This window comes from Nuphar pumila, chromosome 4 (genome assembly GCF_984573655.1).
Source record: "Nuphar pumila chromosome 4, dmNupPumi1.hap1.1, whole genome shotgun sequence".
NCBI lineage: Eukaryota > Viridiplantae > Streptophyta > Magnoliopsida > Nymphaeales > Nymphaeaceae > Nuphar > Nuphar pumila.
In genome coordinates, this window is record NC_143252.1 from 32,985,160 (window position 1) to 32,998,764 (window position 13,605).

The 13,605-nt window shown below is 37.2% G+C and overlaps 1 protein-coding gene across 1 annotated transcript; it reads left to right on the top strand.

Moving 5' to 3' along the window:
* The first annotated feature begins 10,206 nt into the window (after nt 1-10,206).
* LOC149839891 (putative transcriptional regulator RABBIT EARS) lies at nt 10,207-11,037 on the top strand. Its single transcript, XM_090004947.1, has one exon. It carries the CDS (start codon nt 10,207-10,209, stop codon nt 11,035-11,037), a length of 831 nt encoding a protein of 276 aa, XP_089861073.1.
* The last annotated feature ends 2,568 nt before the right edge of the window (nt 11,038-13,605 follow it).

Below are 13,605 nucleotides of genomic sequence, written 5' to 3' on the forward strand. Positions count from 1 at the left end.
GAAGTGTGTTTGCTGCAGGTACATGGTTGACATTTGTTTGATATGAATTATTTCGATGTATTGCAATGTTTGATGTGATTGTATCCATGCTTACATGTAGTTACTTTCAATTTGATTATGTCTTCCATGTGAAATTGTATACTGAAAGCATGCTTCAAATGAATGTATCGTGTCATGAATAGTTTGCACATGAAAATATTAAGTTATCAATGCATGCATCATAATTCTTGTGATTGTATGACATCATATATTGCATGATAAATTTGATATTTTCTTCATCATAGCATTCTGATGGTTCTCTTTTAACTGGTTAGGATACTGTTCGTAACATCATACGACAGAATGACTGCAAACCGTGAATGGATGTACCGTAGGATAGTGGACAATGAGTTATCGCGTGAATATATGGATGGTGTCGACAGTTTTATTGAATTTGCAACGGCAAGTGTCAGTACGGTAGATCCCACAGGTCGGATTAGGTGTCCCTGCAAGATTTGTAAGAATAATTGATTTGTAGAACCTCATGCCGTTAGACATCACCTATACAGGAAGGGTTTTGTGAGTGATTATCAGAACTGAACGTTTCATGGAGAAGAATTTAGAAACGATTTTGATGCACGGGTGAATATGGTGCACGATAATCCATATACGAATTTGATATTTGATGTTGCAGGAACAGAACTGGGTTCTGCTATAAGTTCTAGTGATGTAAGAACTACCGTAGATGAAGAATCACCAAACGATGCAGCTAATAGATTTTATGATTTACTTAGAGATGCTGATGAGCCACTTTGGAACGGTTGTGAGAGTCACACTATCTTGTCTGCAGTTCTTCAACTAATGAATTTGAAGTCTGAGTATAATTTGAGTCAATCATGTTTTGACCGTTTGTGCATGATTGTGAAGAGTATGTTGCCTAAAGATGAGAAATTGCCACAAAATTTCTATCGTGCGAAAGTTATGGTCAACGCTCTAGGTATGGGTTACAAAAAGATTGATGCTTGTCCAAATCACTGCATGTTGGATTACTTGATGTCAATGATTTGAATTATTTGAATGCATTGCAATGCCTGATGTGAATGACTTGAATGCATTGTAATACTTGATGTGAATTATTTGAATGTATTGTATGACATATGTTATTTGTTAGAATATGGTTCGTGGAGGTTATAGTGGTCGCTCATTCAGTAGTAGTCAGGCTCAACCTTCATCTTCACGGGCTCCTGTGATAGGTATATCATATAACTAATTAGATGCTTGATTAGTTCAAATGCACATTCTGAGAATTTCTAATATATTTTTTTACAGATGATGTTGCGCCTGTACACGACCCACCTACACCAGTTGATCACACAAGTCAACAACCAACACTAGAAACAGGGTCTTCTCAGGCTGGCACAAAAAGACTCATTCGAATAGTGTATATCGATAATCGACCGTAAGTATTTTGTTTTCAATTATTGCATATCTTTTAAATATTTTATATTGATATTTACTGTGTAACAATTCATGTGCAGCACAAGGTTTGAGCCACAAGAAGTAGTACGGGAGATTAGGAATTCACTTCTTCAACATCTACCAGGACCAGTTGCTCAATGGAAAGAGTACCCAAAGGAGGTGTTAGACAGATTGTGGTCCTCATTCATGGTATACAGTTGTTCCTCATAGTTAATGTGTTTCATATTTAATTTATTTAAGCAATGTCTACTAACTTTCTGAAAATATTTGTAGGCTTCGAATCGCTTCGCAACTACAGTGAAAGAAAATGATGCAAGGAAGGTGTGGCAGAAGGTGGCTGCCAATCGATTTGCAGACATGCTGCACACTATGAAGACTGCAGCAAAAAAAGCATCTGGCGTAGTAGATGATCCATTACTGTGGAAGGGCCATGGTCCTATTACTATCAGGAGAGATTACTGGGATGAAATGTGCGATAAGTGGGCGGGAGATGCATTTAAAAATCGCTCTGCGAAGGCTTCACAAAATCGATCGAAGATGCTCGAAGCCCATCTACACACAAGTGGATCTATGACATTTGAGAGCCACCTAAATAAAATGGTAACTCATCAATATATAATATTAATTTTATAAGTATTGTTGCAAACTTGTGTACTAAATCTTTTGTCATTTAACTTCGCAGGAAGCAGAAAAAGGAGGCAGTGTACCATATAAGGATGTGTTTGTAGAAACACATAAACGGAAGACCACGGGAGTCTTCGTATCAGAGAAGGCGAGAACGACAATGGTATGTATTAATTCTATTAATAATTATTGCAATATATATGCAAGTTATCATAATGTTATCATTAATTATTAATGAATACTTTAAACATTATTTTGTAGGAGGCATATGAGCAACAGATGGTAGAGCGATATGGCGAAGACGCTACTCAGCATCCATCATTTGATCCTACAGCATGGGTGACTGCAGCAGGTGAACCCAAAAAAGGTCGCGTGTTCGGGTTTGGGAGTAATATGAACACTTCACCAGTTATTGGTTCTTCCAGTTATGGCTCACCGACTTCTTGCGCCGACATAAGCTCCAAGCAGCCGACTATTCTTTCCGGTGATGATGTACGCGAGATCATTAATGAATCACTGAATAACTACTTCCAATACACCGTCGCCCCCTTTCTCCGAAATGAGATCAAGGCCGTTGTTCAGGATAGGGGATCTTCGATTCGAGGTCCCTCTCAGGTATAATCACATATATAGTTTTTTTTACTGTCTTAAAGCACATCTGAGCATGGTAGAATCACATATAGAGTTTTTCTAGATGCCTTAGAACACATATGAACATGCTATAATCACATATTCAATTTTTTTACTGCCTTAGCACACATATGAGCATGATAGAATCACATATAAAGTTGCTTTGCCTGTCTTAGAGCACGTATGAGCATGCTATATTCAGTTTTTTGACTGCCTAAGAACACATATGAGCATATTATAATCACATATTCTGTTTTTTGACTGCCTTAGCACACATATGAGCATGCTATAATAACATATAGAGTTTTTTTACTGCCTTAGAACACATATGAACATGTTATATATCATTTATGATAGAATCACATATAAAATTTTTTGCTTTGCCTGCCTTAGAGCACATATGAGCATGCTATATTCACATATTCAATTTTTTTACTGCCTTAGCACACATACGAGCATGATCGAATCACATATATAATTTTTTGCCTGCCTTAAAGCACATCTGAGCATGGTAGAATCACATATAGAGTTTTTTTAGATGCCTTAGAACACATATGAACATGCTATAATCACATATTCAATTTTTTGACTACCTTAGCACACATATGAGCATGATAGAATCACATATAGAGTTTTTTTATTGCCTTAGATCACACATGAGCACATGATAGAATCACATATAGTGTGTAATTTATTTCATTATATTTTGTTTATCAATACTGACTATTCTTTTCTTGTGTAGGCTGCTAGCGATAATCAGGGTAGTGGAGCTGAAGGGACAGATAAAGACAATGAACAAGAAGACGCACAAAATCTTGGCGATGATTAGAGGACTGTGTTGAAGAAGTTCTATTTTTTTTATTTTTCCTAATTGTAATTGTTGAATTGTAAATAATTAAACTTCTTAATTTTAAGGTGGAACGATTAATTGTTGTAGATACTTATTATATGAATTTTTTTGTGTGGTTTGTTTTTTATTTACAGGAAATATAAATTGTACAGGAAATAGAAATTGTACAGTTCTCGGTAATTAATTTTCAAATAAATTTTTTTTAATTTTTTTTCGTGTTTGCGATGGATTAGCGACGGAACCATCCGTCGCTATTCATATTAATCTAGCGACGGCGTAGCGACGAAATTAAATCCGTCGCCAAGCCGTGGTCGCCGTTTAGTACCGGCGGATTGGCGACGGAATATAGCGCTCGTTATTCCGTCGCAATTGGCGACGGACCTGGCGACAGAATAATTCCGTCGCCAGTTAGCGTCGAAATATTCGCGACGTAAGCATACTGTCGCCTCGTTGTCGCTAATCCGTCGCTAACCATGTTAGCGACGGATTAGCGACGGAATGTGGTCGTCGCTAATCTACTACTTTGTTGTAGTGCATCTTGAGGAGAACTCCATAAATTAGCCATTAGATCAGAAAAACTCGGATTACAAAGCCGCCACAATTCAAAGCTTAACCAACTCTTTCTCGTAGGCTAACCACAATTCCATTTCAACATAATCAGGGCATGATCGGAGATGGTAAACGAACCAATGGATGAGTGAATATCATGACAACAGTTCATAAAAGAATTAGAGAGCAAAAAACAGTCCAGCTTCCTCATAATAGGCAGGGGTTGCTTATAATTAGTCCAAGTGGAGGGATCTCCTTCCATCTCAATAGCATGAAGCTCATTAAAGTTAACAAATTCAATAAACTTTCTCATGAATCTAGTTGATGGGTGCATTTTGTTTAACTCTTGAACTGACAAAGTTGCATTAAAGTCCCCCATGAATCCAGTGCAAGAATGATTGTTGTGCAAGGCTTTCTAACTTTCTGTAAAAGAGTATTTTAAGTGGACAGGTGATTGGTCCATAAATAAAAGTTACCCTGAATTCCCCCCCCCCCCCCACCCCACCCCCACCCCACCCCCCCACACACACACACACACATCTCTCTTAGCAACATTCAATGTAATAGAGAAGTCACCCTAAAAGACATTCTCCATAATAAGATTGTTGTGCCACTATCATAAGTAGCCTGCCCGCTTTAGCCCTCAAGGGGAAGTAGACATAATTTGAGCCTCTTAGCTTCGTTTCAAACGGGAACATCAAATCAATCTGTTCTTGTTTAATCCAGTTGACAAGGAAGAATTTCTTTTCCATACTCCCCAGCCCTCTAATGTTCCATATAACCAAGTTTATGACAATAACTTAAATCAGACCCAAAATTTTGCCGCAAATTTCAAAAGCCCACAGTAGCAAGCTCACTTTATTTATGAATAAATTCCTTCTTAAAGAAGTTCAATGGTGTCTCTTTCAATTCCCAAGCTCAATTGTGTGATAATTATATCCAAGGAGTCACCCATATACGCTGCCCAATCATGTTTAATATACTCTATTTATTAATTATTTTATATGTTAAAGTTTACTGAAAATTTATTTTTATACCATTTTTAAAGCCACCTTTATTTTTCATGAATTATGAGATGTTAATGTGTTAAACATGATAAAACCTTCTAAAATAGTAAATAAACCATGCTAAATACATCTATACAGTTACATTTACCAATTGGTGGCTACATCTATACAAAAAAGAGTGTCTACACCACTGAATAGTATCATGGTACAGAAGTGCCATATATTTTCCCAATTTCTTTTATCGACATTCTAGTAGCAATTCCTAATCACATCTCTCTCCACGATACTTGTGTGTGTTCATCTGTCACCGGGACACTTAAAAAAGGACGCGACACCATTTCTTTCTCAAATTTCTGTTAATAGTACTTAAAAGGACACGACAGGAGAGTAAATTAGAGAATGCCCGTGAAGTAGGTATATATATATATATATATATATATATATATATATATATATATATATATAAAAGTAGGCCAACTTTTGTTACCCTTGAAAGTCACAGGATTGCATGGAAGTGATTTGTGGTGGATGAACAACCAAGGGCGTTTTTGTATATTTGCAATACAATGATATCCTGCCTTGGAAACATATAACTCTGAGGACAAATATTCTTCTTAGAAGTTTACAAAATATCATTGGTGGTGCTATCCTATGCAAAGCACTAACCTGGAAATGCAAAAATTTGTAAAGGTATTATATTAAAAGCTTGTGGACTTTTCAACATCCTTTAAAAACAATGGAAGTTAGTAATCCCCCTCTCTCTCTCTAAGTCCCAAGGTGGTTGGCATAGTGGGGTGGGGCCTTGGCCACTAGACTGGTGTTCAAGTTTCCATTCCCATGGTCTCCTCTTTGCGCAAGCCGACACCCAGCATGGGAGTTTTATGTGCTGTTTCTTCTCTCTCTCTCTCTCTCTCTCTCTCTCTCTCTCTCTCTCTCTCTCTTTATATATATATATATATATATATATATATATATATATATATATATATATATATTATATATATATATATATATATGTGAAAAATATCATAAAATTTTATTTTTCAAAAGCACACACAAATGAAGAATCTTTCAATATTCAACTTGTTTTCAGCTACTAAAGGACATTGTCTTTGAACAATTCATATGTACCTTTCGCCACTTGAAAAGCAAAAGGGCGCTTGTTAGTCTAAGTAATGCCTGTTTTTTTCAGGAATCATGTAGATAAGGATATTGTACATATTTTCAGTTAGGTATAATGCTTGTCTATAATTATAATAGTCTTTATAAAATCTAGTTGTGCTGCATGAATCATAGTGACAAAAGTTAAAAATGAAAAAATATCGGCAGCCAAAACTTAAGAGAAATTGATTTTTTTTTTAAATCTCATATTTTTCGGCAAAATATTGGCAATAAAAAAATAAAAAAATTGTACAAGAAAATATAAATAAAAAATGTTTAAAAATAAAAACACACAGTTTTTCATGATAAATAGCCGATAAAAACACAAATATCGTGTTTAAAACATGATATTTATGTTTTTGACAAAAAACTCATGAGAATTTGAAAATATCGCAAGAAATTACTATTTTTAACTTTTGGGTAATTTCTCACGATATTTTCATATATCTCGTGAGATTTATCACTGTGGCATGAATTGGTATACAAGTCCTATTTGAAAGTTACTTCTACAAATATGGTGGAATTACTAATGGGACCTCTTCATTCATTTTTTTCATGTTAGGTGTTGACACATGTCTTAACTTTTAAAGATATCAGAATCAACAGATCTCTGTTGGATTTTTTTTTTTAAATAAGATTTGCAAGTGTCCATTCTCTAACTAGTCTAACCTGTTGAGTCTTGACAACATATTCGTAACCTTCTCTGTGATGAATTTTCTTAGTTGTCATATAACATACTCCAAAAAACAAAAATTATTGTTCTTGCTAACAACTTCTTGTCTTGGATATACAATTCCAACTTTTTTGATATTTACAGGGAGAAACAGCCTTCAGGATCAAAGACCTAGTTGAGCTGGCTCTGCCTGCCATACTTACGATCACTGCCCTGGCAGCATAAAACTCCGTGGGCTTACCCCTTCCCCGGGGATACAATTCCAACTTAGAGTATCGAGTTTAATTCTTTTTTTTTCTTCAATGTATTTTTTCTATATCTTAATGTGTACCAACATAATTAATAGAAAAGATTATGTTGTTTTCCACTAAATGCATTACAGTAATGTGGCCTTGAGTTGTGAAACTACAGATCTCAACAACTCATTCAGACTCTTGTATATTATTGCAAATATTCCTAAATTTAAAATCTAATCAATCATTGGGTCCTCTTTTCAGACAACACATAGGAATAGACTCACCAACAAAAAATGGTATTTCATATTGTAAATTTTAAGTTTTGCTAGATCAAGGTTTGAATCAGTATATATCTTCATTTCTTCAATAACCATCATATGATTAAAAGAAAAGAGAAACTAAAACAAAGTTTACCAAAAATTACACTGGTACCTTTTGGGGGCACTTGTTTGCAATATTTTGTCTCCACAGATGGTCTCCCAGTTGCAATATTTATAGGACTAGTTAGAAGAGAATTTTAATGAACAGTAACAAAAGTGAAGTCTTTTTTTTTTATGACAAGAAACCCTCTATGAAGCAATGAAAACCCTGGGCGGGCACCCACAACCACCGTGCCTTACGTGTAGGGGTGTCAACGGGTTGGGTTTACCCGGACCAAACCCTATAGGGTATGTGTATGCTGACAAATAAGAAGACCCAATTAAGATCCGGGTCCGGTCCCGAAGGTCCGATTAATACATGGATCCGGGTATAGTTTATGAAATTTTATACCAGACCTGGGCCCGACTCAAATTCTGATTAAGACCCGCAAATTTTCAATGTAAAAATGATAAAAAAATATTATTTTACCGGGTACGGTCTGGGTCTGGTTCATGTAGTTCTTATCGGGTCCGGGTATGATTTTTCTTATAGTAGACCCGATTACACCCGGGTCCAGAGCAGATACCATACCCAAAAAACTGGTCCAAGTTTGGTTTCACCTGGGTCCAAACCAAACCCGACCCTTTGACACCCTTACTTACGTGGGCTACCTCCATACACCGATGGGGTTTGATCCGGTGCATTCAACTCAGCACCCTCACAACCATCCCACTAGCCATGCGGGAAGACAAGTCCATTCTTATTTGTCCCTTAATTTCATCAATGATTTATAAGATAGTGACATGAACACATGTTAAAATGCCATATGGGGGATTCTTTGATTTGCAAAAGGACTTGTTATCATTATCTTTCATTAAAGCAGGGATAATGTTTAGCTCAATATTCGACATTAGATATATTTGTTTTTAAGTCTCACTTTGCTTCTCTTGGTACTAGGAAGTTGAGGATTCCTTTGGCCCTTTGCTCATGTTCTTAGTATTAACAGGCATCCTTGATTGTTTAAAGCAAGTTGCATTAACTGGAGTTAATGCAATTGATTCCGATATTGTCAAAAAACAGAAAATTCTAATAATTGAAATGCTTCCTAGACAATTACATTACTAGTATTTTTCTTCAACATCTTGAGGTAATACTGAATGAATGAACAAATGGAAACTAGATTCTGTGGTGCTATATTTAGTGTATTTGGAGGAAAAAGGAGTTTTTAATGGTTCACAAGTAGATTTAAAAAAACCTCAATATGGAGCCCTTTTTTATGTTTTGAAACTTTTGCTAGGAGGCAAGTATTGGTATTTGTAATTTGAACCTAAGCTGGTGCCATGCAGTTGTTATATCTAAACTAATTAATCTTCAAAAGTATCATATTATATATTTTCATAACTAGCTTAAAATTTAGGAAACATCAATCATTACTCATAAAACACCACTGAGAATAAACAACGATAATAACACATTTAGGATAAAACCACATTAACTTCCCCCATAGAGTCTTGTTGCATTTCTTGCAGCAAGAGGTAGATGAAGACAACCCTGCAAGAAACTCCCCTTGAAAAAGGATATTTCACTACTATTAAATCAAACAATGAAGACTACTATGTCACTATCCCAGTAGATAACTCGCAAGTCAAGAGCACTGTCGGGTGGCCTCTAGACCTCCCCATTGTCTAGTTCCTTCCTCTAAATGACCACAACCAGATATTGGTTTTATGTTTCTTTAAAAAAAGAAGATATTGGTTCCATAGGACAAGGGATCTGTCATCCCTTAACACTACTTGTGGTTAATAGGGTCATATCACATGTTGATTGAGAGACTTGATTAATTTTTCTCTATTCCAACAACTAGTACTTCTTGTTATTTAATTTCCTTTTTGTTTTCAAGTATTTATTTTAATTGTACCTTGCGTGTCGATTTGGCTTATTAACTGATGTGTTTGTTTTTCTCATAGTAAACAATTGCCAAGTTAAATTTTCTCTCATTTTCAGGTAAAATTTCGACTGCAACTCAAAGTTGATTCTCTAATTTTCCACTGAGACACCATTGTACCTATATACATATGTTAAGGCGCTGTGTGTCCAAAAGTATTGCTTTACTTGACTCAAGGACTTGACTTTTTCTCCAGGTGATGAGCAAGGATTCCAAACATATACACTAGGAGGACAAAGAGAAAATATTAATCAAAGTTTGTACCAATAAATCAGCATTATTTTATTGAAGCCATGATGTTTGAATAAAGAGAATGATTGAATGTTTGTGTGCTAACCTCTTGTGGGGTTACCACAACAGACAGTGAATAGATGACAGTGTCTTTGGTTATTTCACCCAAGTTAATCCCTTTTGGTGGTGTCTTTTCTACCATACTAATTAAAAAAGAAGGAAATAAGGAAAGGCTTCATAATGCACCCAGTGTCAAAGTCTCTCTCTATTTTGGCATTCTCACAAAATTAGCAAAAAGAAGACTTCTTTGTTCTGCTGGGTACTTTTGTGATAGCTAGGTGGTCTGTTATGCAATCTCCAGTCAGGATGCAGATGCTTCTTCTGTCTGTATCCATAGTTTCATTTTTTTTCTTCCATCTGTAATCAAATTTCAGATGGTTTACTGAGAAAAAACTCAGGAGATATTGTGGTTTGAGGAAGATATGGAGAGCACTAGACAATGGATGTGGAGCAGGAGAAATTTTTGTGCTTCAAAGGATCAATCTGCCTCATATCATAGCTCTTGGGAGGAACAAGCTTTTGCAGAAGACTCATCAGGACTGCATGCGGGGTGCATATGGCCTCCTAGGTCTTACTCTTGCACCTTCTGCAGGAGGGAGTTTAGGTCAGCTCAGGCCTTAGGTGGTCACATGAATGTTCATAGAAGAGATAGAGCAAGACTGAGGCAATCACCCAGTTTTCAGAGTGAAGGAAATCAAAACCCTTCTGGGTTCTTGGATCTCCATCAGTACCCACCTGAAGCTTGCTCCCTGGTATACCCTAACCCTAGCACTGTTGTTGTTCCATCCCCTAAAGTTTCAGCACCAACTGCCTCCTGCTGCAATGACAATTGCAGTGAGCAGACTCTCACCCTTGCTTCCTGCCAAAAGCCATCCTTGTATCCCCCTTCTACCAAGATCTGCAACCCCTTCACTCTTCAAATACTTGCTATTCCTGATGATGCAAAGTTCAAGGGAGATCTGAATTGTGATGTTTCAAAGCAAGAGGCCGTGAATGGATCATCAGATTCGTTCTCTCGGAGCCGGAAATTTGACACGGAGACATTTGAGAGTGATGATGAAGGCATTATCAGTAGGAAAAGAGCAAGGAACTGCAACAGTGGGACCTTGCCTTTGTTCATCAGGCAGAGTGTGCCATCCGATCTCCTTCTTGGGCATCACCATCTTCAAACCGAGGTGCCAGGTCGAACACAGCCAGTCATTGAGGAGTTGGATCTTGAGCTCAGGCTTGGGCAAAGGCCCAAGGTCAAGTAAAAATCCACGGATCTCTTTGTGTGTTTCAATTGAAAAACATTGTGATTTTTAATTTCTTCCTTTTGCTTATCTCTGTAATGGAAGTGTTATTGGTTGGATTTCTTTGTTTCTTTCTTTGATGATGTTCTTGAAGTATGTAAAAATATCATGAGTCACAAGGCATAATTTGAAGAAATCTCATCTTCTCAACACAAAATCTTCCTCCCTATTCAGTTTCCTCGCTAAAACAATATTGAGTTCTTGTTTTTTTCTCTATTTTCCACTTCATAATGTAGTCTCATAAAATCTTTCTTAGTTTTATCCAGTGTAATTATTGATTGTATATTTGTATCAGTGTAGCTTTCATACATTTACAGTAAACCTGTACCAAATTACTTATTTTGAAGGATGATGAGACACATTCATGAAATTAAAAATCCTTCCTTTGGGGTCTTTTGCACTGCAAGTGGTCACAGTCACAACAGTACCAACATTAAACTCAAAAACTCGGGGGATCACAAAAAAGGCAGTATTTACTATACTCTAGCATATGATACAATAGTTAACTAACTGCATGGGGAAAAGGAACAACCATGCAGAAGTTATATGATAAAATAGTTAGCCAACTGCATGTGAAAAAGGAATAACCATGCAGAGATTGTCCTTTTTAATTTCCTTTTTCTTTTCTACTCCGAGCAGAGCACACTGACATTCCAGTGGTATAAAACCAACATGTGTTTTCATGGGTTTATTCAGAGAGAGAGAGAGAGAGAGAGAGAGAGAGAGAGTACATGGATTCCCTGTTCTCTGGATTTTAGCATGTACAGTTGCTCAATTCCAGAAGGGCATCTTTGTATATATAAATTCTATCTCACCTCACATCTAAAAGTTGTAAATCACACCGACCGGCTAAGGGGATAACATTATTCCCTTTGGGGGAATCAATTGAATATAGTATGATGGTACCCCTTTTATTAAAACACCAAAGGGAATATTATTACATCATACCCGGAAGGCCTTTTCCACTTACCTGCCTTTTGTTTCTTCTTGTGTATGTATTATTATTGACGGTAAGCCCTAGACGCCATCACGTATCTAGAAATTTTAAAAACGCTCGTCTGCATGCCTGCCTGCCTGCCTATTGATACGACCTAAAACTGAGCCTGTTTGCCTCTGTGTTTTGACTTTAAGAATTAGCAGGATGCAAAGAATAGAAGTGGGGGGTGGTTGTAGCCATTAATAGCTCTCGTTTTGTAGAGAGAGAGAGAGAGAGAGAGAGAGAGTACTTATGAAATCTAAGTTTTGGAAAGTTACAAGAGAGAGTCATGAGATCTAAGTTTTGGAAAGTACCAACAATGTAGCTTGAATTCTAGTTTGTTTTTTGCACAGTTGTATCATCAAAGTAGAAGGACATTTAATGGGGTTCAAGATTCAAGTGATGAAATTGGCCCCCCACTTTGAACTAAATCAGAGGGATGTCATGCCTTTATAGCTGAGCCTGGCGTGGCTGAGTGTAAAGCTTATTGAAAAATCCAAAACTAGGTTCCACCCCACAAAGGATCCCATCCTTCGACATAGGGTACAAAGTGTCCTACGTGAATCCTAGCCGTCCAAGTTCCAACCAATGTATCTGGACTGCTGATCAGTCCACATCCTGATGAGAATGTGTACCAATCCCAGCCGTTGGTTGGACTGCTAGGATTGAACTCCCGTTACTATCAGTCAATTTTTGTTGGCTACTGCTTTATTTTAATTTTGACTAGTATAACATGCTCGTACAGGTATAGACTCGTAAGGTGTGAGAGACCATTCAGTGTTGTTTACAACCTCTGAGATCATGTCCGACTACAACTAGCATTTTGTCTCTGTGTCTAGGAACACAGATCTAGTAATAGGAATTAGAAGCGGACGTCTACCCCCTTTCTTAAAAGTGGTTAATGGCTTCACAATTACCAGTTCATGTTAAAACTTGCTAAACTGAAAGGAGAGAAAATAACAAGCTAGACAGAAAGATGATTTTCAATTACAAATCGCTCATTTAACTAGTGACTTTTGTGCCCCAAAGGGGTTAGCATAGTTGGAGAGGGCCTCAGCTGTCATACGGGCAGTCGGGCGCTACCCGTTGCATAATTAAGCCAACACCCAGCATAGGCCCTGGGGGCGAGGGTCCTAGCCTTGGAGTTTTATGCCGCCGGGACGGAGACTATGTCTCGACGCCCAGGTGTGGCTTCAAATGAATGCAGTTAGCTATTTCTAAGAAGCGGACACATTGCATTCACGCATCAATGGCCTATGAAAGCATGCATGAATTGCTTGTCAAGTTAATTAAGTGACTTGAGTTGCCAGCTTGATCTGATTAAAGGACTACAATGAAGAAGTCTGGGATTCTGATTCACACCTGGCTAGGTGTAAGGTGTGATATCAAAAAATGCAATCCACTGCAAGTTCGCTAGCAAGGGCTCCACACAACTGGTTAGGTGGGTCGGCTTAAGGCATTCACATTGAAGGAAATTAAGAGTTTGATACCAACATTGAACATCCCTTGCCTTAAGGCTGAAACAGAAGGTTCCCTGGTGGGCAAAGGGCATG

Bases quoted from the DNA above. Each gene is read 5' to 3' on its own strand.
- LOC149839891 (XM_090004947.1), top strand. From the start codon at position 10,207: ATGGAGAGCACTAGACAATGGATGTGGAGCAGGAGAAATTTTTGTGCT.